The sequence below is a fragment of the Aplysia californica genome, unplaced genomic scaffold, assembly GCF_000002075.1.
Source record: "Aplysia californica isolate F4 #8 unplaced genomic scaffold, AplCal3.0 scaffold00664, whole genome shotgun sequence".
NCBI classification, from domain to species: Eukaryota; Metazoa; Mollusca; class Gastropoda; order Aplysiida; family Aplysiidae; genus Aplysia; species Aplysia californica.
Genome location: NW_004797934.1, coordinates 44691 through 59285, shown reverse-complemented (window position 1 = coordinate 59285; position 14595 = coordinate 44691). Strand labels below are relative to the sequence as shown.

The window sequence follows — 14595 nt, the reverse complement described above, 5'->3', positions numbered from 1 at the left end:
CATGCACTAGATCTAGATTTCTAGATCTAATTCTCCAGCGTTTTTACGGCAATTTTCATGCGGTTTTATTGTCTTTGCGTTTACCGTGTTTCAATTTCAAGCATCAGCGTTCCTAATCTTACTGTTCTGAGCATCAAAGATCTAGATCTAAGCGATCTTCCATCATGTCCAAGTACTAGATCTAGGACATCCGAAATGTTACCGAAAGTACGTCATTCCTTGCGGTACCTCCACGGCCTTCTTAAAATAGTCTTTGGGTATCCCAGGAAGTGATGCCATCATATTACTAAAATTAGCAGCCAATCAGAAAGATGCGTCTTTTACGTTTAACGGCATGTTTCCAGGGGGGCCTGCTCCACTGGGATAAAAGAAAATCTGGGGGGGTTACAGGGGGCTTTTAACCCATAATTTGATATTTTACAAGTTAGATGTGAAATTTTCTTGAAAATAATTGATTTACGACAATTTTAGTGGCTTTATGCATGATCTGCAGCAAACAGTCTCCAGTTTGACCCCCGAAGCAGTACATCTGTGTGAGGGAGTGAAAGTAAAAATTTACCCATGCGACTAAACATAGAACAACACAAACTATTTTTAGGTAAGGCAGCCATCTTCTGTGACGTCAGACCGGGATACCCTTCCAATCACGTGACTAGGCCTACATGATCCAAACATAGCTAACCGCATGGCGCCAGAGGCCATCGTATGTACCTACCATGGCACGACGTTTGGTGCAATGTTTTTCCAGGAGACCAGTAATATGATATGATGCAGTGCTCCCATGATGCTGCTGCTTATCTCCTGCGCATTCTTCATCGGGCGCGGGGGGGGAGGTAATCTCCGGGCGTCTCTGCGGCAATTTTAGCGCGTTATTGTCTTTGCCTTTACCGTGTTTCAATTTCAAGCATCAGCGTTCTTACTGTTCTGGGCATCAACGATCTAAGCGTACTTCTATCACCAGAGCATGGCTGACACGCTGCAGTTACCCGCAAGTGTGAAATTTTAGCGTGCGTAACGCATCGATACGGATAATAGGTCAAGCCACTGACCCAACATGTCGTCCCATGCAGTATCTCCAAAGATCGTGTAGTGTGTAGTGTAGTAGAGAATCTTTGGTAACTCCACGGCCTTATAAAATAGTCTGTGGGTATCCCAGGAAGTGATGACATTACATTACTAAAATTAGCAGCCAATCAGGATGATGCGGTGTTCTACGTTTAGTCGCATGTGATCTAAATGGCATGGGCATGGAAGGTAAAATTACCCCTTTGGAGTGAGCCCTGGCCTCCTGTCGATGTTACCAATACCATGCCCCTCTGCCTGAGCTCCTGAGAGACTTAGCTAGATATTTCCAACATTCATGTGATCGTCAGAATCACATTGACATTACAGCATATAATATAATATAGGCCGGCTCTATTTCTCCGAACGCTCAGGGAAAATAAACTTGAACTCTGTTTCTCCGAACGGTTTCCACTCTCGAGATTTTTTTAGACTTTGCGAATGGAGTGGCTCTCGTGCACACGTGTGTGTGTGTGTGTGAGTTCGTGTGCATGTATGAGTGAGTGTTGGTGTGTGTGTGTGTGCGTGTGTGTGTGTGTATGTTATAAAGTGTGAACGAGGCATGGAGGGATTTTATCTTTGTTTACATGAAGGATTTTAGTGTTTGCTTTAGGGGTGACTTCTCGCAGTACCTTTTGAAGGCATTTTCAAATGAAATATACTAGTCCGGGAACGTTGCCCCAACCACATCTGAAGCATCTGAATATTCAGACATTTAAAAATCTCTTGATCTAGATCTAACTCTAGAAATTGAATTCGATGCAAAAAATGCTTCTTCCCAGTCTTCACAGAATGGCAGAATGAAAGATGACGCCTAAATCTCGCAAATAACCAAAACATCTCGAGAACGGAAACCGTTAGGACAAATAGAGATCAAGTTTATTTTCCCGAGCGTTCGGAGAAATAGTCACTTTGTATGATATATATTCTAGTTGGGGCAACTTCGACAGGTTTGTGTAGTGCGGCAAAAGTAATCGATACTGCTCCCGCCTTTATGAAAGAACACAGACCATCTTGGTCTAGATTCTAGTCTTGTAAAGCAGCCTATCTACTTCTTGATTATTTTGTTCTTTACGCTATTTGCATTCCGAATTTTCAACCAATCGCTATTTTGTGGCATGGCATACCCTCAATTAGGGCAACTTCGACAGGGGTTGGTGCAGATTAAAATCGACCGCCCGCATGGGGCAACTTCAACAGGGGCTGTGGGCAACTTCGACAGGAGGCGGATCTTCAACAGTATTGGCTCTTATTCAACTTACTGTGTGTGTCGTCGTCCCCCCCCCCCCCCCCCCGCTCTCTCTGTCTCTGTCTCTCTGTCTCTCTCTCTTTCTCTCTCTCTCTCTCTCCTCTCTCTCTCTCTCTCTCAAATCATTTCTCTGCTGAATTCTCTTTCTATTTCGTTTGTTATACACAACTGATAAATATTTTCCTGCAGGAAAAACGGTGTGTATAAGAAAGTAAATGACGGATGAAGTACCGATTTTTTTCTTCAAGAGCGAAAAGTACATGGTGACGGAGCGCCAACATCGGATGGGAGTTTTCTGGAGCATTTTGACTAAAAATAGAAACAAGTGGAACCCTAAGAGGCACAGGTTTTATTTTTAGATAGAATCAAATGTGCAACGAATAAAAGTGGGCTTTGATAATTCCATGACACGGGTCAAGTGATACGCAAAAGCCAAGTCTAGGTTGAGACGGTAGAAGTTGTCCCGTGGCCGAATTTTCCCAAACCTACCCTAGCCATCATTCTTTTATAATTACTATTCTTACTATGGTGAAAATGATAGCAAGCTTTATACTTTGTAAAGAGATTAATTGAATTCTTGTTGTCATAAATAAGGTTTTTTTACTTCAAGAGCTAATGCAGTTCTATGAAAATGTAAAATGCTTCATGAACATTGATGGTATGGAAGATTTTTGTCTTTTAATGTTTTCTGAAAGCCTGAGGTTTACTGAAATATTTCATCTTGGGAAAACTTTTTTTTTTCTTTCAGCATCTGACTCCATTAGAATTGAGGAGGGAGAAAGAGACAATGTCTTTTCTGAGACAAAGCAGGAAGGTGTTGAGCTCAGTGACTCACTGTGTATCTCAGTACTTAGCTGGGTCAAGCGTTGCTGTCAACACAGCCAGACCAACAGTTTTATCCACGTTTAGCACACTTTGCCACAGACTGCAGCACCCCGTACAAGCACTGGCCGCACAGCCAAGTCATAATGGTCAGCATAGTAAGTGTTTGGACTAAGCAAAGCTTGGTTGGTGGCAGCTGAATGCTGCCTGCTCCTTCTATTTCTTTTCAGTGTTTCTCTCCGCTAAATCTCATCTGTTCCTTGAAAAATGTCGTTGTTATGTGATTTTAATATAAGCTACAACTGAAATGCAATACAACAGAGTCCACTTTAACTGAAATGTGTGGTACTGCTGGATTTTCTTTGGTTTAGCGGGATTTTCAGTTTAAAGAGGGTTGTACCAGTAGTGATGACTGTCGACAAGGTAGAGTTGGAATGCCATGCTTACAGCAAGTTCCATTTTTTAAAAACTTTTTCACTCATCTACCTCTTTCAGTAACTGTACTTTGAGCTGTAGGCTGTACATATTGTGTTTTGCATTTAACATTGTCAGCTTGCTTATTCTGCCAAACAGTCACAAAGAGCAAATGAAAGAGTAGATGGAGAAGTGAGAAAGAAAGCCCAGTGCCAGTGACATCACGAAACACACCAAGTGTCGTCACAAGCTAATGTGTAGGACCAATGTGAACCAACTAGGCAGAGAACAACAGGCCATGACCAACTGAAGGTCTCACGATAAATGTGCATTTGCTGTCCTTGCGTCATTAGGCTTAAATGCAGTGAGGAGGCTTAATGAAGAACTGACGAATTTAGGCAAGCAGTACTTTGGCAATGCCTCTTTCTTGTCGGCAATCAACACACATGTGCTCTTGTGTCTCTTTCTTCCCTTTTGCCACCCTGAAGCACATATGACTTGATGATTTGCATAACTTTAGGGTTTCTAGTGAATATTTAGATGATATAATCGCCGAAATTCTTTTTGGTTAGAAGTGGAGCGGTTGACGATAATCTATTCTTCGGCACTTATATGACCTTATTGTGTTGCAAGTGCCGTAAAACTCTTACTTAAACTAAACTAAGAAGTGGAGCGTTTTAGGTATTCTATAGTTTTTTGTCAAAGACAAAAAAGGGCAAATCCGTGATTTTAAAAAAAAGAAATTTTTATCTACCCTTGTTTTTCAAGTGTCCATATCTCCACTGTATTTCCAATATTTCAAACATGTCTTTTTTGTGTCCTCGTGTGTTTAAAAATATCTGTTGATTGTATTTGCTTTGGTGTTTTTTTAACTGCATTTGTTTTGTATAATATAAAGATTTGCTTATCAAGTACTTTGGGGTGCTGTTGATGGGTAGATTTTTTTAGTCTTGTTTAGTGGACTGAAAGAAGTATGATGCATTTTGGGTTTATTCTTCTGAAGAGGGATATTATTGACAGTTCCTTTTAGATTCTTTCTTTTATTTAATGCCTCCGTACTCTTATTTCTCTTCTCTCACTTGCAAAACTCCATTGCTTCTGTTTTATATCTATAGGCATTTGGAGCCAATATCCATTCAAAATTGAATCCTGTAAAAGTTTAATAGGTTGTCCTCCTCACAAGTAAAAAGAAAATGTTTGCTGACCCTGTCTATATTTGTGCAATGTATTCAATTGTAGTTCTAGGGTGGTGGTTTGTGTTTGCTGAGATGCGGTCTGCCTCTTCTTCTCCTTTTCAATCTTACTATTGCCTTTTTGTCTTCCAAACTTCCTAATGAATGCAGGTTACAAATGCGATCTGTTGCACAAAAGCATGCTGTTTGAATCCATGTGGGGTCCACATTATTTTTTCTCATGGGGCCCCTAATATTATTTCCCTAAAAAGACTTGTTTTTTAAAGGAAATTATTTCCTCTTTAAAACAAGTCTTTTTATTGAAATGTGGTTATACACTAGTTATTAAGTTGTCGTGGTTATACACTAGTTATTAAGTTGTCGCGGTTTATACACTAGTTATTAAGTTGTCGCGATTAATTTAATAGCCCTCCCCCCATTGCTCAATGCCATTGTTTTGAAAACACCAATTTCACTGTTAAATCTGGCCCAAAATAGAAAGCAGGAAGGTGTGTTTTATATACTGTACCGGTATACATCATAGCCATGGAAGTTGGTTCATATAGTGCCTGTGAGTTTTTTAAATACTGTATCTATTTTTCAGGTGCGCTGATATCAAGGTCTCTATTGCAGAATATTAGACGCTGTGAATTTGCTCCTCAGAGATCAATCTCCTTAGAGTACATGCACAGAAAAGGTAAGCTGCAGCTTTGTAAAGTACCTTTTCAAAGGTTATGAGTCAAAGCTTGTCACTCTCTTGAATTCAGCACTGCCGATGTTGTGATCTCTGTTGAATTGAGTAACCTTATAGCCATATACAGAGATGCCAACCAGTACGATTTTACGTATTTTAGTACGATTTTTTGCCCAAAATACGCGAATACGACTTTTCAGGAAAAAATACGCATCCTGGAATGCGAAAAATACGAGATTCAGCTTGGGCGAGTAAACCTAATTATCTCAAGTCCCATCTTTTAAAATAGTATCAGTATCGCAGAACTGGAATATTTGAAAACAAAGTCCGATACAGTCAGTAAGTTCATTTTAGCCGGTCGTCATCGTGATATTATATTCGTTCAGCTTTTCCCCGTCCGGGGAGTACGTTTCACTTTCACGCGTATAGGCAGCTATGGCGGCAGGCGGAAGCGTATGTGACACCGAGGTTTGATTGGGAAAATCAAGATCTACTTTCGCTTTCACCAAGAAGTTTGCCAGCAGTTGTCTGATAACGCAACATTTGTGGCATGCAGGTTGTGCAGTATAAACGCAATGTCGCCGTGCAAATAAAATGTAATAAACACTCGGACTCGTCGCTTTGGCTGTTGCTTGTGGAAAGAAAAAAAAAGAAAAGAAAATACAAGCATCGTCCGATTTTTAGATTGTCTGGCTCGCCATCGTGACCGGTCACTGAACCTGAGCACATTCATAAAAAAATGCGGCATCGTGTGAGTAAAGACCGTCTTTGGTGGGAGTAATGGACGCTGCGAAGTATATGACTACAGAATAGGGGAGAAGATTATTGATTTTTTGGGGTTTAAGGCAACACCAGAGGACAAAAACTTGGAAGCGCATTTCAGAATTTTGATTAGAGCTTTCTGCTAAGCGCGCGTTGGTGCAGGCCGTGTGCGGAATCGGGACCCCTCATACTTTGCAGGTCTGTGTTATTGAAATAAAGTGTTCGCGTTTCATTTGATGGGTGGAAGTAATTATACCTACTGGGATGGGTGATAGTAAATTATACCTACATCTACTTGGATGGGTGATAGTAAATTGTACCTACGGTGTATGTTGTAGCTTTCTGTTCAAGACTGGCAGATTTTCAGTGTCACTGCGTCTTGCCCTCCCACAGTTGTTACAACTCTCACAGTGCACGGGTCTACTTGAGCCTTTCAAGTTATTGCTGTTCTCTGAGTTTGAGCAATAATTTGAGTCTGTCAGTTCATAAATGAATCATGACACCCGGACTGGTTCTTGATAGTCGAAATTCTTGTTCTAGGCCCTTCCGAACTCTCAAAGCAGGATTTATTTTTTATATAATAATGAGAGGAAAATATATAACAGATTGAAATACTTAAGTCAAACAAGACCCCTGTACAACATTGAACACTGACATGTTGTTGACTGCATACATATATATTGTAAGCGTTTGTGCTCCCTTTTTCGTGCTGGTGAGCTAGTAATTTTTACTATTACTAGTTGGTCGGTCGTGGGGAATACACATTTTCCCCTGAAAATACACATTTTCATATTTCCCAATACTCATTTCGGTTTTCTGTGGTTGGCATCTCTGCATATATGTCACAACAGGATGGACTCAGAAGTGTGTCAATTTTGGGGCAGATGGAGCTATTGATTCTGTGGAACTTGGATTCAATTAAATTGAAGGCCACGCCAGACAACTTCGCTGAATCCGAGTTCCACTGTATCATCTTAAAGCTTGTTTTTGTCTTGCTTTTGATGAAAAAAATCTTTAGGGAGATAAAATACTCGAAAAAAATTGCAGTCAAGCTTGAGAGTCCTTAGACACTGCAAATCTGCTTTTTCTTTGTGTCTTTGATCACCATTTTTCAATAACATCCGCATAGAAATGTCTTTTTAAAGAGACAAAAGGTGTTGAGCCAAAAAAAGAAAAGAAAAATGGGTTAAAATTGTCCAACGGGTGGAAAAATGTTGGTTCTTCGATTTCATTATATTATTTTGAAGAGAACCTGATTTCACCGCAGTGCCACACATATATGAATGTAAGGTGGAGCTGCCATGAGAAGGCTTATAAATTACTACAAAGTAAACAATACTGTGTCATTTATAGCTACACTGTAAGTACATGTAATCACATATTCATGAACTTTTTGATTGGCTTTTAATTTTAAGTGAAGTTTTTCTTTATCTGAAAGTGTCACATTTGATAATGTTCTTTTTCTACAACGTCTTGAAGAAGATTTAAGTGTGAACCAGTGACGGAGTGCTTTCAATTAAATGCAATCTGTGATCTGCCCCCATCTGGGTTTTTCGTCATCATTGTATTACAATTGTCCTAGTCTCTACATGGTAAAAACGTGACAATTAACATGTAGACTAGCTACACGATTATGAATTGAGCTTCATTATACGGTCTATTACACTCAAAGCAAAATTGAAGGAACACGGAAATCTTTTCGTTGTGTAAGATAAAAAATTTTGCTCTGTGGGTGTTTTAAATATAAAGAATTGACACGGAAGAAAACATTCTGAACCATAGGCTGTACCCTTAACGACACTGACAATAGATTTGATTCCTTACGATTTGAACTTTTCCAAAAGCAATATCAGTATTCAAAATGTGTTTTTGGAATTTCAGAAAATGGACACAGTGGACTGGTTAGTGTCGATGGAAGTCTCAAATGATGTGCACCGTTCTTATGTTCCTTTAATTTTATTTGGGTTTTGATTCTTGCAACAGTACAGAATTTAGAAGGGAAAAAAATGCAACTTGACTAGGTTCTAGCTCAAAGTGGTGATAGTTTCTTCCAATCAGATACCAAACAGTCTGATACAGGGTACCACTGATAAAACTGATGTCTTTCTTGATCTGCTATTTCTTCTATGGTTTTTAACCACTTTTGAGTGCTAAGTGATTGTTTTTGTGTTATTGTACTTTCTCTTTTACCTTTACTCAGTAATGAATGACTCTGGTGGAGTCTGTTCCTTCTACTTTTTCACTTTTGTCCGAGTTTCATAATGTGTGGCTGTTCTGTACTGAAACCTGACCACAGGCCGCAAATGATGTGCTACTCGGTGTACAGCACATTTTTCTTGAACTTCACACTTATGAGTCTTTTCCACTTTTTCTATTCTCCTACACATTGTACGACTTTAAGTTCAAAAGTCCCCTTGATTGTTTATGTCCTCCCAGGACTCTACAAGAAGGAAAGAAGGAAGAAGAATTCTCCTCTGGAAGGAAGACCCCAACTAAAAGGAGTGGTTCTGAAGACTCTGATCAAGAAACCCAAGAAGCCGAACTCTGCCAACAGGAAGTGCGTGAAGCTGCGTCTGAGCACGGGGAAGGAGGCCATCGCGTACGTGCCCGGGGAGGGTCACAACCTGCAGGAGCACAACATTGTCCTGGTGCAGGGCGGCAAGCTGCAGGACACGCCAGGGGTCAAGCTCGTCTGTATCCGAGGCAAATACGATTTGCCGCTGGTGAAGAAGAAATTGTAAAGAGACAGCAGAGATATATTATTATATGTGTCACAGCGTGGTGGAATCGGGCGCTCGCCAATTTTGGGCTTGTGGAACGATTGGTATCAACTAAAAGCTTATTCATTTGCCGTACTTTCAATGAAAAAAATACCCATCTATCTTGAATTCCATAACTTGAGAGTCCTTTAAAGGTGAAAAATAACATATTTTGTGCCTTTCATCCCCGTTTTTCAGTCAAATTCACACGAAAATGTGTTTTATATGAACATAAAAGGTGTTGAGCCAAAAAACAAAATTTCAAGAAAAATTTCCAAACTGGCAGAAAAATGCTAGTTTCTTCGATTTCAGTATTTTGACGTGCGCCTGATTTCACCACGATGCCTCACATATATAGAGCGACATATCGCGCCCTTGGAATGGCAGGGTTATAACTCCACATTCTGCGAGACCTGAGTTACACACGACACATTACTGACACAGATGCCCTGTACACTGTGTCAAAGTTCAAAGGCTCGAGATAATTCTGACCTGCATTCTTATTTGGTTTTGACGTTCAACAAATAAGTAGTAGTAAAAACATTTTATTTTGTAAGAGTGTGAATCTTTGAGTCCCATTTTCCTAAAACTATACATCATGAGATTACAACCCTGTCATTCTAAGGGCACAATATGTACACAGAGCGTTGCTTGAGAAGAAGAAATTATAATGGAAGAGCCGAGGTATGTCTATATCTACATATGAAGTGTGCGCAAAAGAAATTGTAGAGAAAGAGCCCGTGAGATATATTAGACTGTCCCCGTCGTTTTATGCAAGAAAAATTTTGAAATTATGCAAACTGAGCCCAAAAATGTGAAATTATGCGATTCTGTTAATTTTACCAAAGAATGATAAAGGAAAATAATCAGAAATTATGCTCAGAATTATCAAATTTTGCTAAATTATGCGGGGTGCATAAAACCACAGGGACAGATTAGATAGTGTATGTTCTAATTGTGGATCTGGAAGACATGGGTCAACTCTTTTGTTGAGAAAGGAATTTTTCCATGATGTATGGTTTGTTTGATGAAGGTGCGGTGAAGAATATGTAAATGGTTCCATCGAACTTGAACAGTTCTACGTGAGGAATGGCAGTGTGATTGAAGTTCCTATTTTTTGGTACTGTTATAAGGATTTTGTTCAAGTTAAAAAGTGACTAAACATCACTTTTCTTTTTCTCTATTCATATGCACGAAGGTGAATGTTTTCAGCCGGTCCATTGTAAATGTAAAATCTGTACGGATAATAATACTTTGTTTTGTGTATGCTTGGAAATGGTTTAGTCGTGCAAGCTACGTGATTAAATGAAGGCTGTTTTCTGCATACTGTTATTTGGTGTATCCTTAACTTGTCCTCCAATGTGTGTTGCTTCAGTCTATACTGCTTTTACTTTTACATTGTTGGTGTACTTGTCTTTGCCTCTATATGTCACTCCCGTGTGGTTCCATAGACTGTATTGTTTGAGTCTGGTCTCAGGGGCGGGTGAGGAGGGTATTATTTCTCTGTCTGTCTCTCTCTCTCTCTCTCTCTCTCTCTCTCTCTCTCTTTCTTTCTTTCTTTCTCTCCTTCCTTTTCTGTCTCTCTGTCTTGCTCCTCCCCCACCACCCCACCACCCTTTTCCCCTCCTTCCCAGACTGGCATCTGTGCTGCAGCGGCTTGGCACTTTGGCGCCCGGCAGGCACCGGAGATCCACCTCGTTCGGAGGTGCTGATTCCCTGGGCCCCGATTCGGTACCGAAAGTGATAATGAAAGTGGGTGGTTTGCAGGTGCTTTGGTGTGGTCCTTTCAAAAATCTATTGTTTTATCTCCCCTCCTTCTTTTTTAAGTTTGATACTCCCTTGTAACACCTCTAATCTTCTGGCGTTCATATGACCTTATGCAGTTAGTTGCGAGTGCTGTAAAACCTCTACTAAAACAAAACAAAACTTTGGCATCACACACAGGAGACCTGAGTTTTATTTCATAATGTGAATTTTTATCGAGTGTATCGTCTGTCTTCCTGCTGGGGTGTTGCAGTCCTCTCAACTCAGGTTGGCCGTGACAAACACGGTTAAAGCCTTCCTCCCAGTCCCAGGTTATACAAATTGTGTTGATGGGGGCATGAATGAAAACACCTACTAAGTGGGTGGTTAGCGAGTGCTCTGGTGTGGTTTGCTCCTTCTTTCCTATCGAATATCTGTTGTCCTTATCTCTCCTCCTTTTTTGTGTATGTTACTCTCTTGCAATACATCTATTCTTCGGCACTTATATAACCTTATTGTGTTGCAAGTGCCGTAAAACTTTTACTAAAACTAAAAAGCTAAAAACACGTGGGTTTTTTTAATGTAACCTTCCTCTCCCAACAAGAAAAAGATTGTTGTGTTTCAGCAGTGTCATGTCAGAATCAGTTCTCGTAATAACCTAATGTTAAGGAAAAAAAATCTTGGAAACAGAAAAGTGGGAAGACTTAGAAATTGAAATAACATCTAGAGGCTAGCCCAGGAAAGACAAAGGTAGAAAGTGCTTGTTCGTGGTCTGTACCCTGGTGCAGAAGACTTAGAAATTGAAATAACATCTAGAGGCTAGCCCAGGAAAGACAAAGGTAGAAAGTGCTTGTTCGTGGTCTGTACCCTGGTGCAGGGTGAGAAAGGCAATGATGATGTATATTGATATTGATAATGTGTTCAAAGTGCATAAGTAATAATGGCGGATGAGAGCTTGTTTTTGAACTCACTTGAGTTGATCTTTGGTGGACTTCGGATGAGTTGATCCTTTTTTCACTCCCTCAACGGCATCAACTCATCCGTAGTCAACTACAACTAATGGAACAGATCAAATCAAAAGTCGTCAAATCACCAAAAAATCACTCACATTTGCTTTTTTGTTATTTTGAAAAATTTGTTCAAGGAGGGGGGTTTGTAATTTACTAAATTTATTGTTTTTGTATTGTTTTGCATTCACCCTCTACATAAATTTTCTTGTATTGTTCTGGAAAAGCTGTGCTCTGTTAGGCCTCAGGTTTGAGTAACCTGAGTCATTTGTTTAAGGTTACCACTTTAAGAAAGTACCAGATGGACATATGTAGTGTAGCTGTCGCATGCAGGAGACCCGAATTCAATTTCTGAGTGGGGAGGACATTTTTATCGAGTATCTCAGTGTTTCTGCTGGGATATTGTACATTTATTCCTCTCAGCCTGGGCTGGCCCTGACAGGCAAGGTCGGAAGCCAGCCTCTTTAATGATCTAAATGATATCAATAGTGGTGTAAAAACAAACTCGTTAAAAATAAAGTACCAGTACTAAAAGGACATTGCCATTTATTTTCCTGAAGTAGCCTCGTGGTCAAATTATAGTAACGTCGTGGTCCGTTGATTCTACTGTGGTAGCATCATAATCGAATTATTCTCCTGTAAAAAGCCTTGCGCTCAGGTTATTCTTCAGTAATAATAGTACATCATGTATAAGAAGTAGCCTCGTGGTCAGAACCATGGTCGAGTCGTCGTACCGTCCTCTGTGGTCGGCACGTCTGGGAGCGTCTGATTACCCTGCTGGGAACCTGGTGGTCAAGTACACCTTGCCGTTCGTCTTGAACATGTCCTGCATTTTATAGAAGCCCAGAGTCTTGCATTCATCCAGGGTTTTCCCGCCGTACACCAGGACCTGCTGACATTCGAGGGTACCCCAAACCCCTCTCAGTATTTGCTTCAGATGCCACACCGTGTAGTCAGACTGAACCACTGGTCTATATTCCTTGCAGCCATTATTCAAATTCAGCACCAGTATCTGATATTTTGGGTTTGTGGGCACGATTTTCCCTTTGCATTTAGCAGGTTTTTGGGCTTTAGAGTTGGTGGAGTGTGGTAAGTTTTCTACTTTTACGCTTCCGATAACTTGACCGCCATCAACAAGCTTTTGGACTTGGGTACCGTTTCCGAAATCCTTGAAAGTTGCACTCACAACGTCAGAAACATTGTTGCCTTGCATTACTCCAGCTTTGATGACCAAACCATGTTTGGGTTGTTTGCAGTCATGGTCGCTCTCAAGACTCATGCTTAGTAGAGAGTTTCCCCTCGACCCGTAGAACCCACTGTCTGGAGACCATTTGCTTCCCTCTTTGTCTCGCTTATTCATTGCAGTATTCATAATTTTAAATGTTGTAGATCAACCGAACTTGTGAATGGAGGTGGTCACTGGTAGGTTCTATTTCTTTAGCCTCCCTTTGTTTAACACCAAGGACCGCTCTTGTGTAGAACTTAGGAGAAGTGTTTCTCTGTGTAACTCAAAACTTCTGTTGATCTGAGGAATAGAGTAATGAAACGGTTTTAAACGGGAAAGAAAATAAGTTTCCCGTGGGTTTTTTGTTTGTTTGTTGGGGTGTTTTTGTTTTTTGTTGTTGTTTTGATTTGTTTTTTGTTTGTTGTTGTTTGTTTGTTGTTGTCTTTGTTGTTGGTTGTTGTTTTTGTTTGTTTGTTTTTTTGGGGGGTGCTGCATCTAAACCTGAAAAACCCAACTCTACCGTTATTTTTTTTTTAATGCGGCTGTTCCACAGATTTCGGGTCTGGCAGACTTCACTGTAAGATCCCAATGATTTTTGTTCCCTCGTTGGTTGAATATCGACACTGCACCACTTCAACTTTGACTGGTGGCATTGTGTGCAGACCTCATCATTATATTATAACTTTACGTTGAAGCCTGTAGGCCGAAGTGGCAAGACAAGCTGCTCCTTAATTAGTGATTGGTTAATTACGTTAAAAGTTTCTGTGCATTTCATGTTCTCTAATAGTATGCCAGTACAACAAGTATAATCAAAACACATACATTTAGGTAGAGAGATAGATAGATAGATATAGCGTGCGCTACACACACACACACTCAAACAAAAAGACACACACATATATATATATATACATATATGAACACCCATTATACCGTACTAATGTATTATATACTTGTGTCCTAGTACAAATGTATAGAAATTAGAATGCACAGGCCTAGGTGTAAAATAATATTACTATATAAATAGAGATACACAATGCAAACTGTTACAGGCACACATTCAATCACACAAACACACACACACACACACACACACACACACACACCCGCAGGGAGAGAGATTTAGAAGCTAAATTTAATTATTGCCTCGTTATCTGGACGAATTTTGATTTCACATTATTTGATCACATTCTTTAACTTTAAGGAAAAAAACCACCATCAGAGGTGTTTTAGAAATGCTTTTAAACGTAGAAGATACGAGTGGGAATAAATCAGTTACTACACGACGTAATCCTCCGCTATTTAACCTCACCACAAGTAGTAAATAGTAGGCCCCTACCCTGGGGGCTCTCATGGCCTAGAAGTTAAGGTGTTCGCCTCTCATTCAAAGGTCCCGGCTTCGAATCCGGGTAACGACCGGAAAATTTTCTTCTCTAAAATTGTCTCCTTTCCTGCTCTTGAGCACTGTTCTGTCGTCTGCTTTCGTCTCCACTTTCTGCCCCCACCCCCTCACCTCCTTTTCCCCCTCTCCTGGGCTGCTGACTCTTTCTGCAGCCTTTCTACTACTACTGCTATTCCTTCTTACTGCTGTCTTTCAGCCACACTCCTGATCTTCTGGTGGGAAAGACCTACACCTAGCCTTCTCGGACAAGGGCGAAAAATCACAGATGTCCTGTGTGCAAGTTG

The 14595-nt window shown here is 40.3% G+C and overlaps 2 protein-coding genes across 5 annotated transcripts in view; one reads left to right on the top strand and one right to left on the bottom strand.

The window, feature by feature from the left end:
• The window catches only part of LOC101851221 (40S ribosomal protein S12, mitochondrial), a 13122-nt gene extending 4076 nt beyond the window's left edge, over window positions 1-9046 (top strand). For all 4 annotated transcript variants that reach the window (XM_013087973.2, XM_005108152.3, XM_013087972.2 and 1 more), the window contains exons 2-4: window positions 3060-3291; window positions 5324-5416; window positions 8612-9046. In XM_013087973.2, the coding sequence (XP_012943427.1) occupies window positions 3099-3291; window positions 5324-5416; window positions 8612-8916 (591 nt within the window). In that variant the 5' untranslated portion in view covers window positions 3060-3098 and the 3' untranslated portion in view covers window positions 8917-9046. The remainder of the gene's footprint in view (window positions 1-3059; window positions 3292-5323; window positions 5417-8611) is intronic.
• Window positions 9047-12204: 3158 nt separating this feature from the next.
• Window positions 12205-14595, bottom strand: part of LOC101850439 — a 3314-nt gene continuing 923 nt past the window's right edge. Inside the window, exon 2 of the mRNA XM_005108148.3 lies at window positions 12205-13209. Within this exon, the coding sequence (XP_005108205.1) occupies window positions 12454-13056 (603 nt within the window). The 5' untranslated portion in view covers window positions 13057-13209 and the 3' untranslated portion in view covers window positions 12205-12453. The remainder of the gene's footprint in view (window positions 13210-14595) is intronic.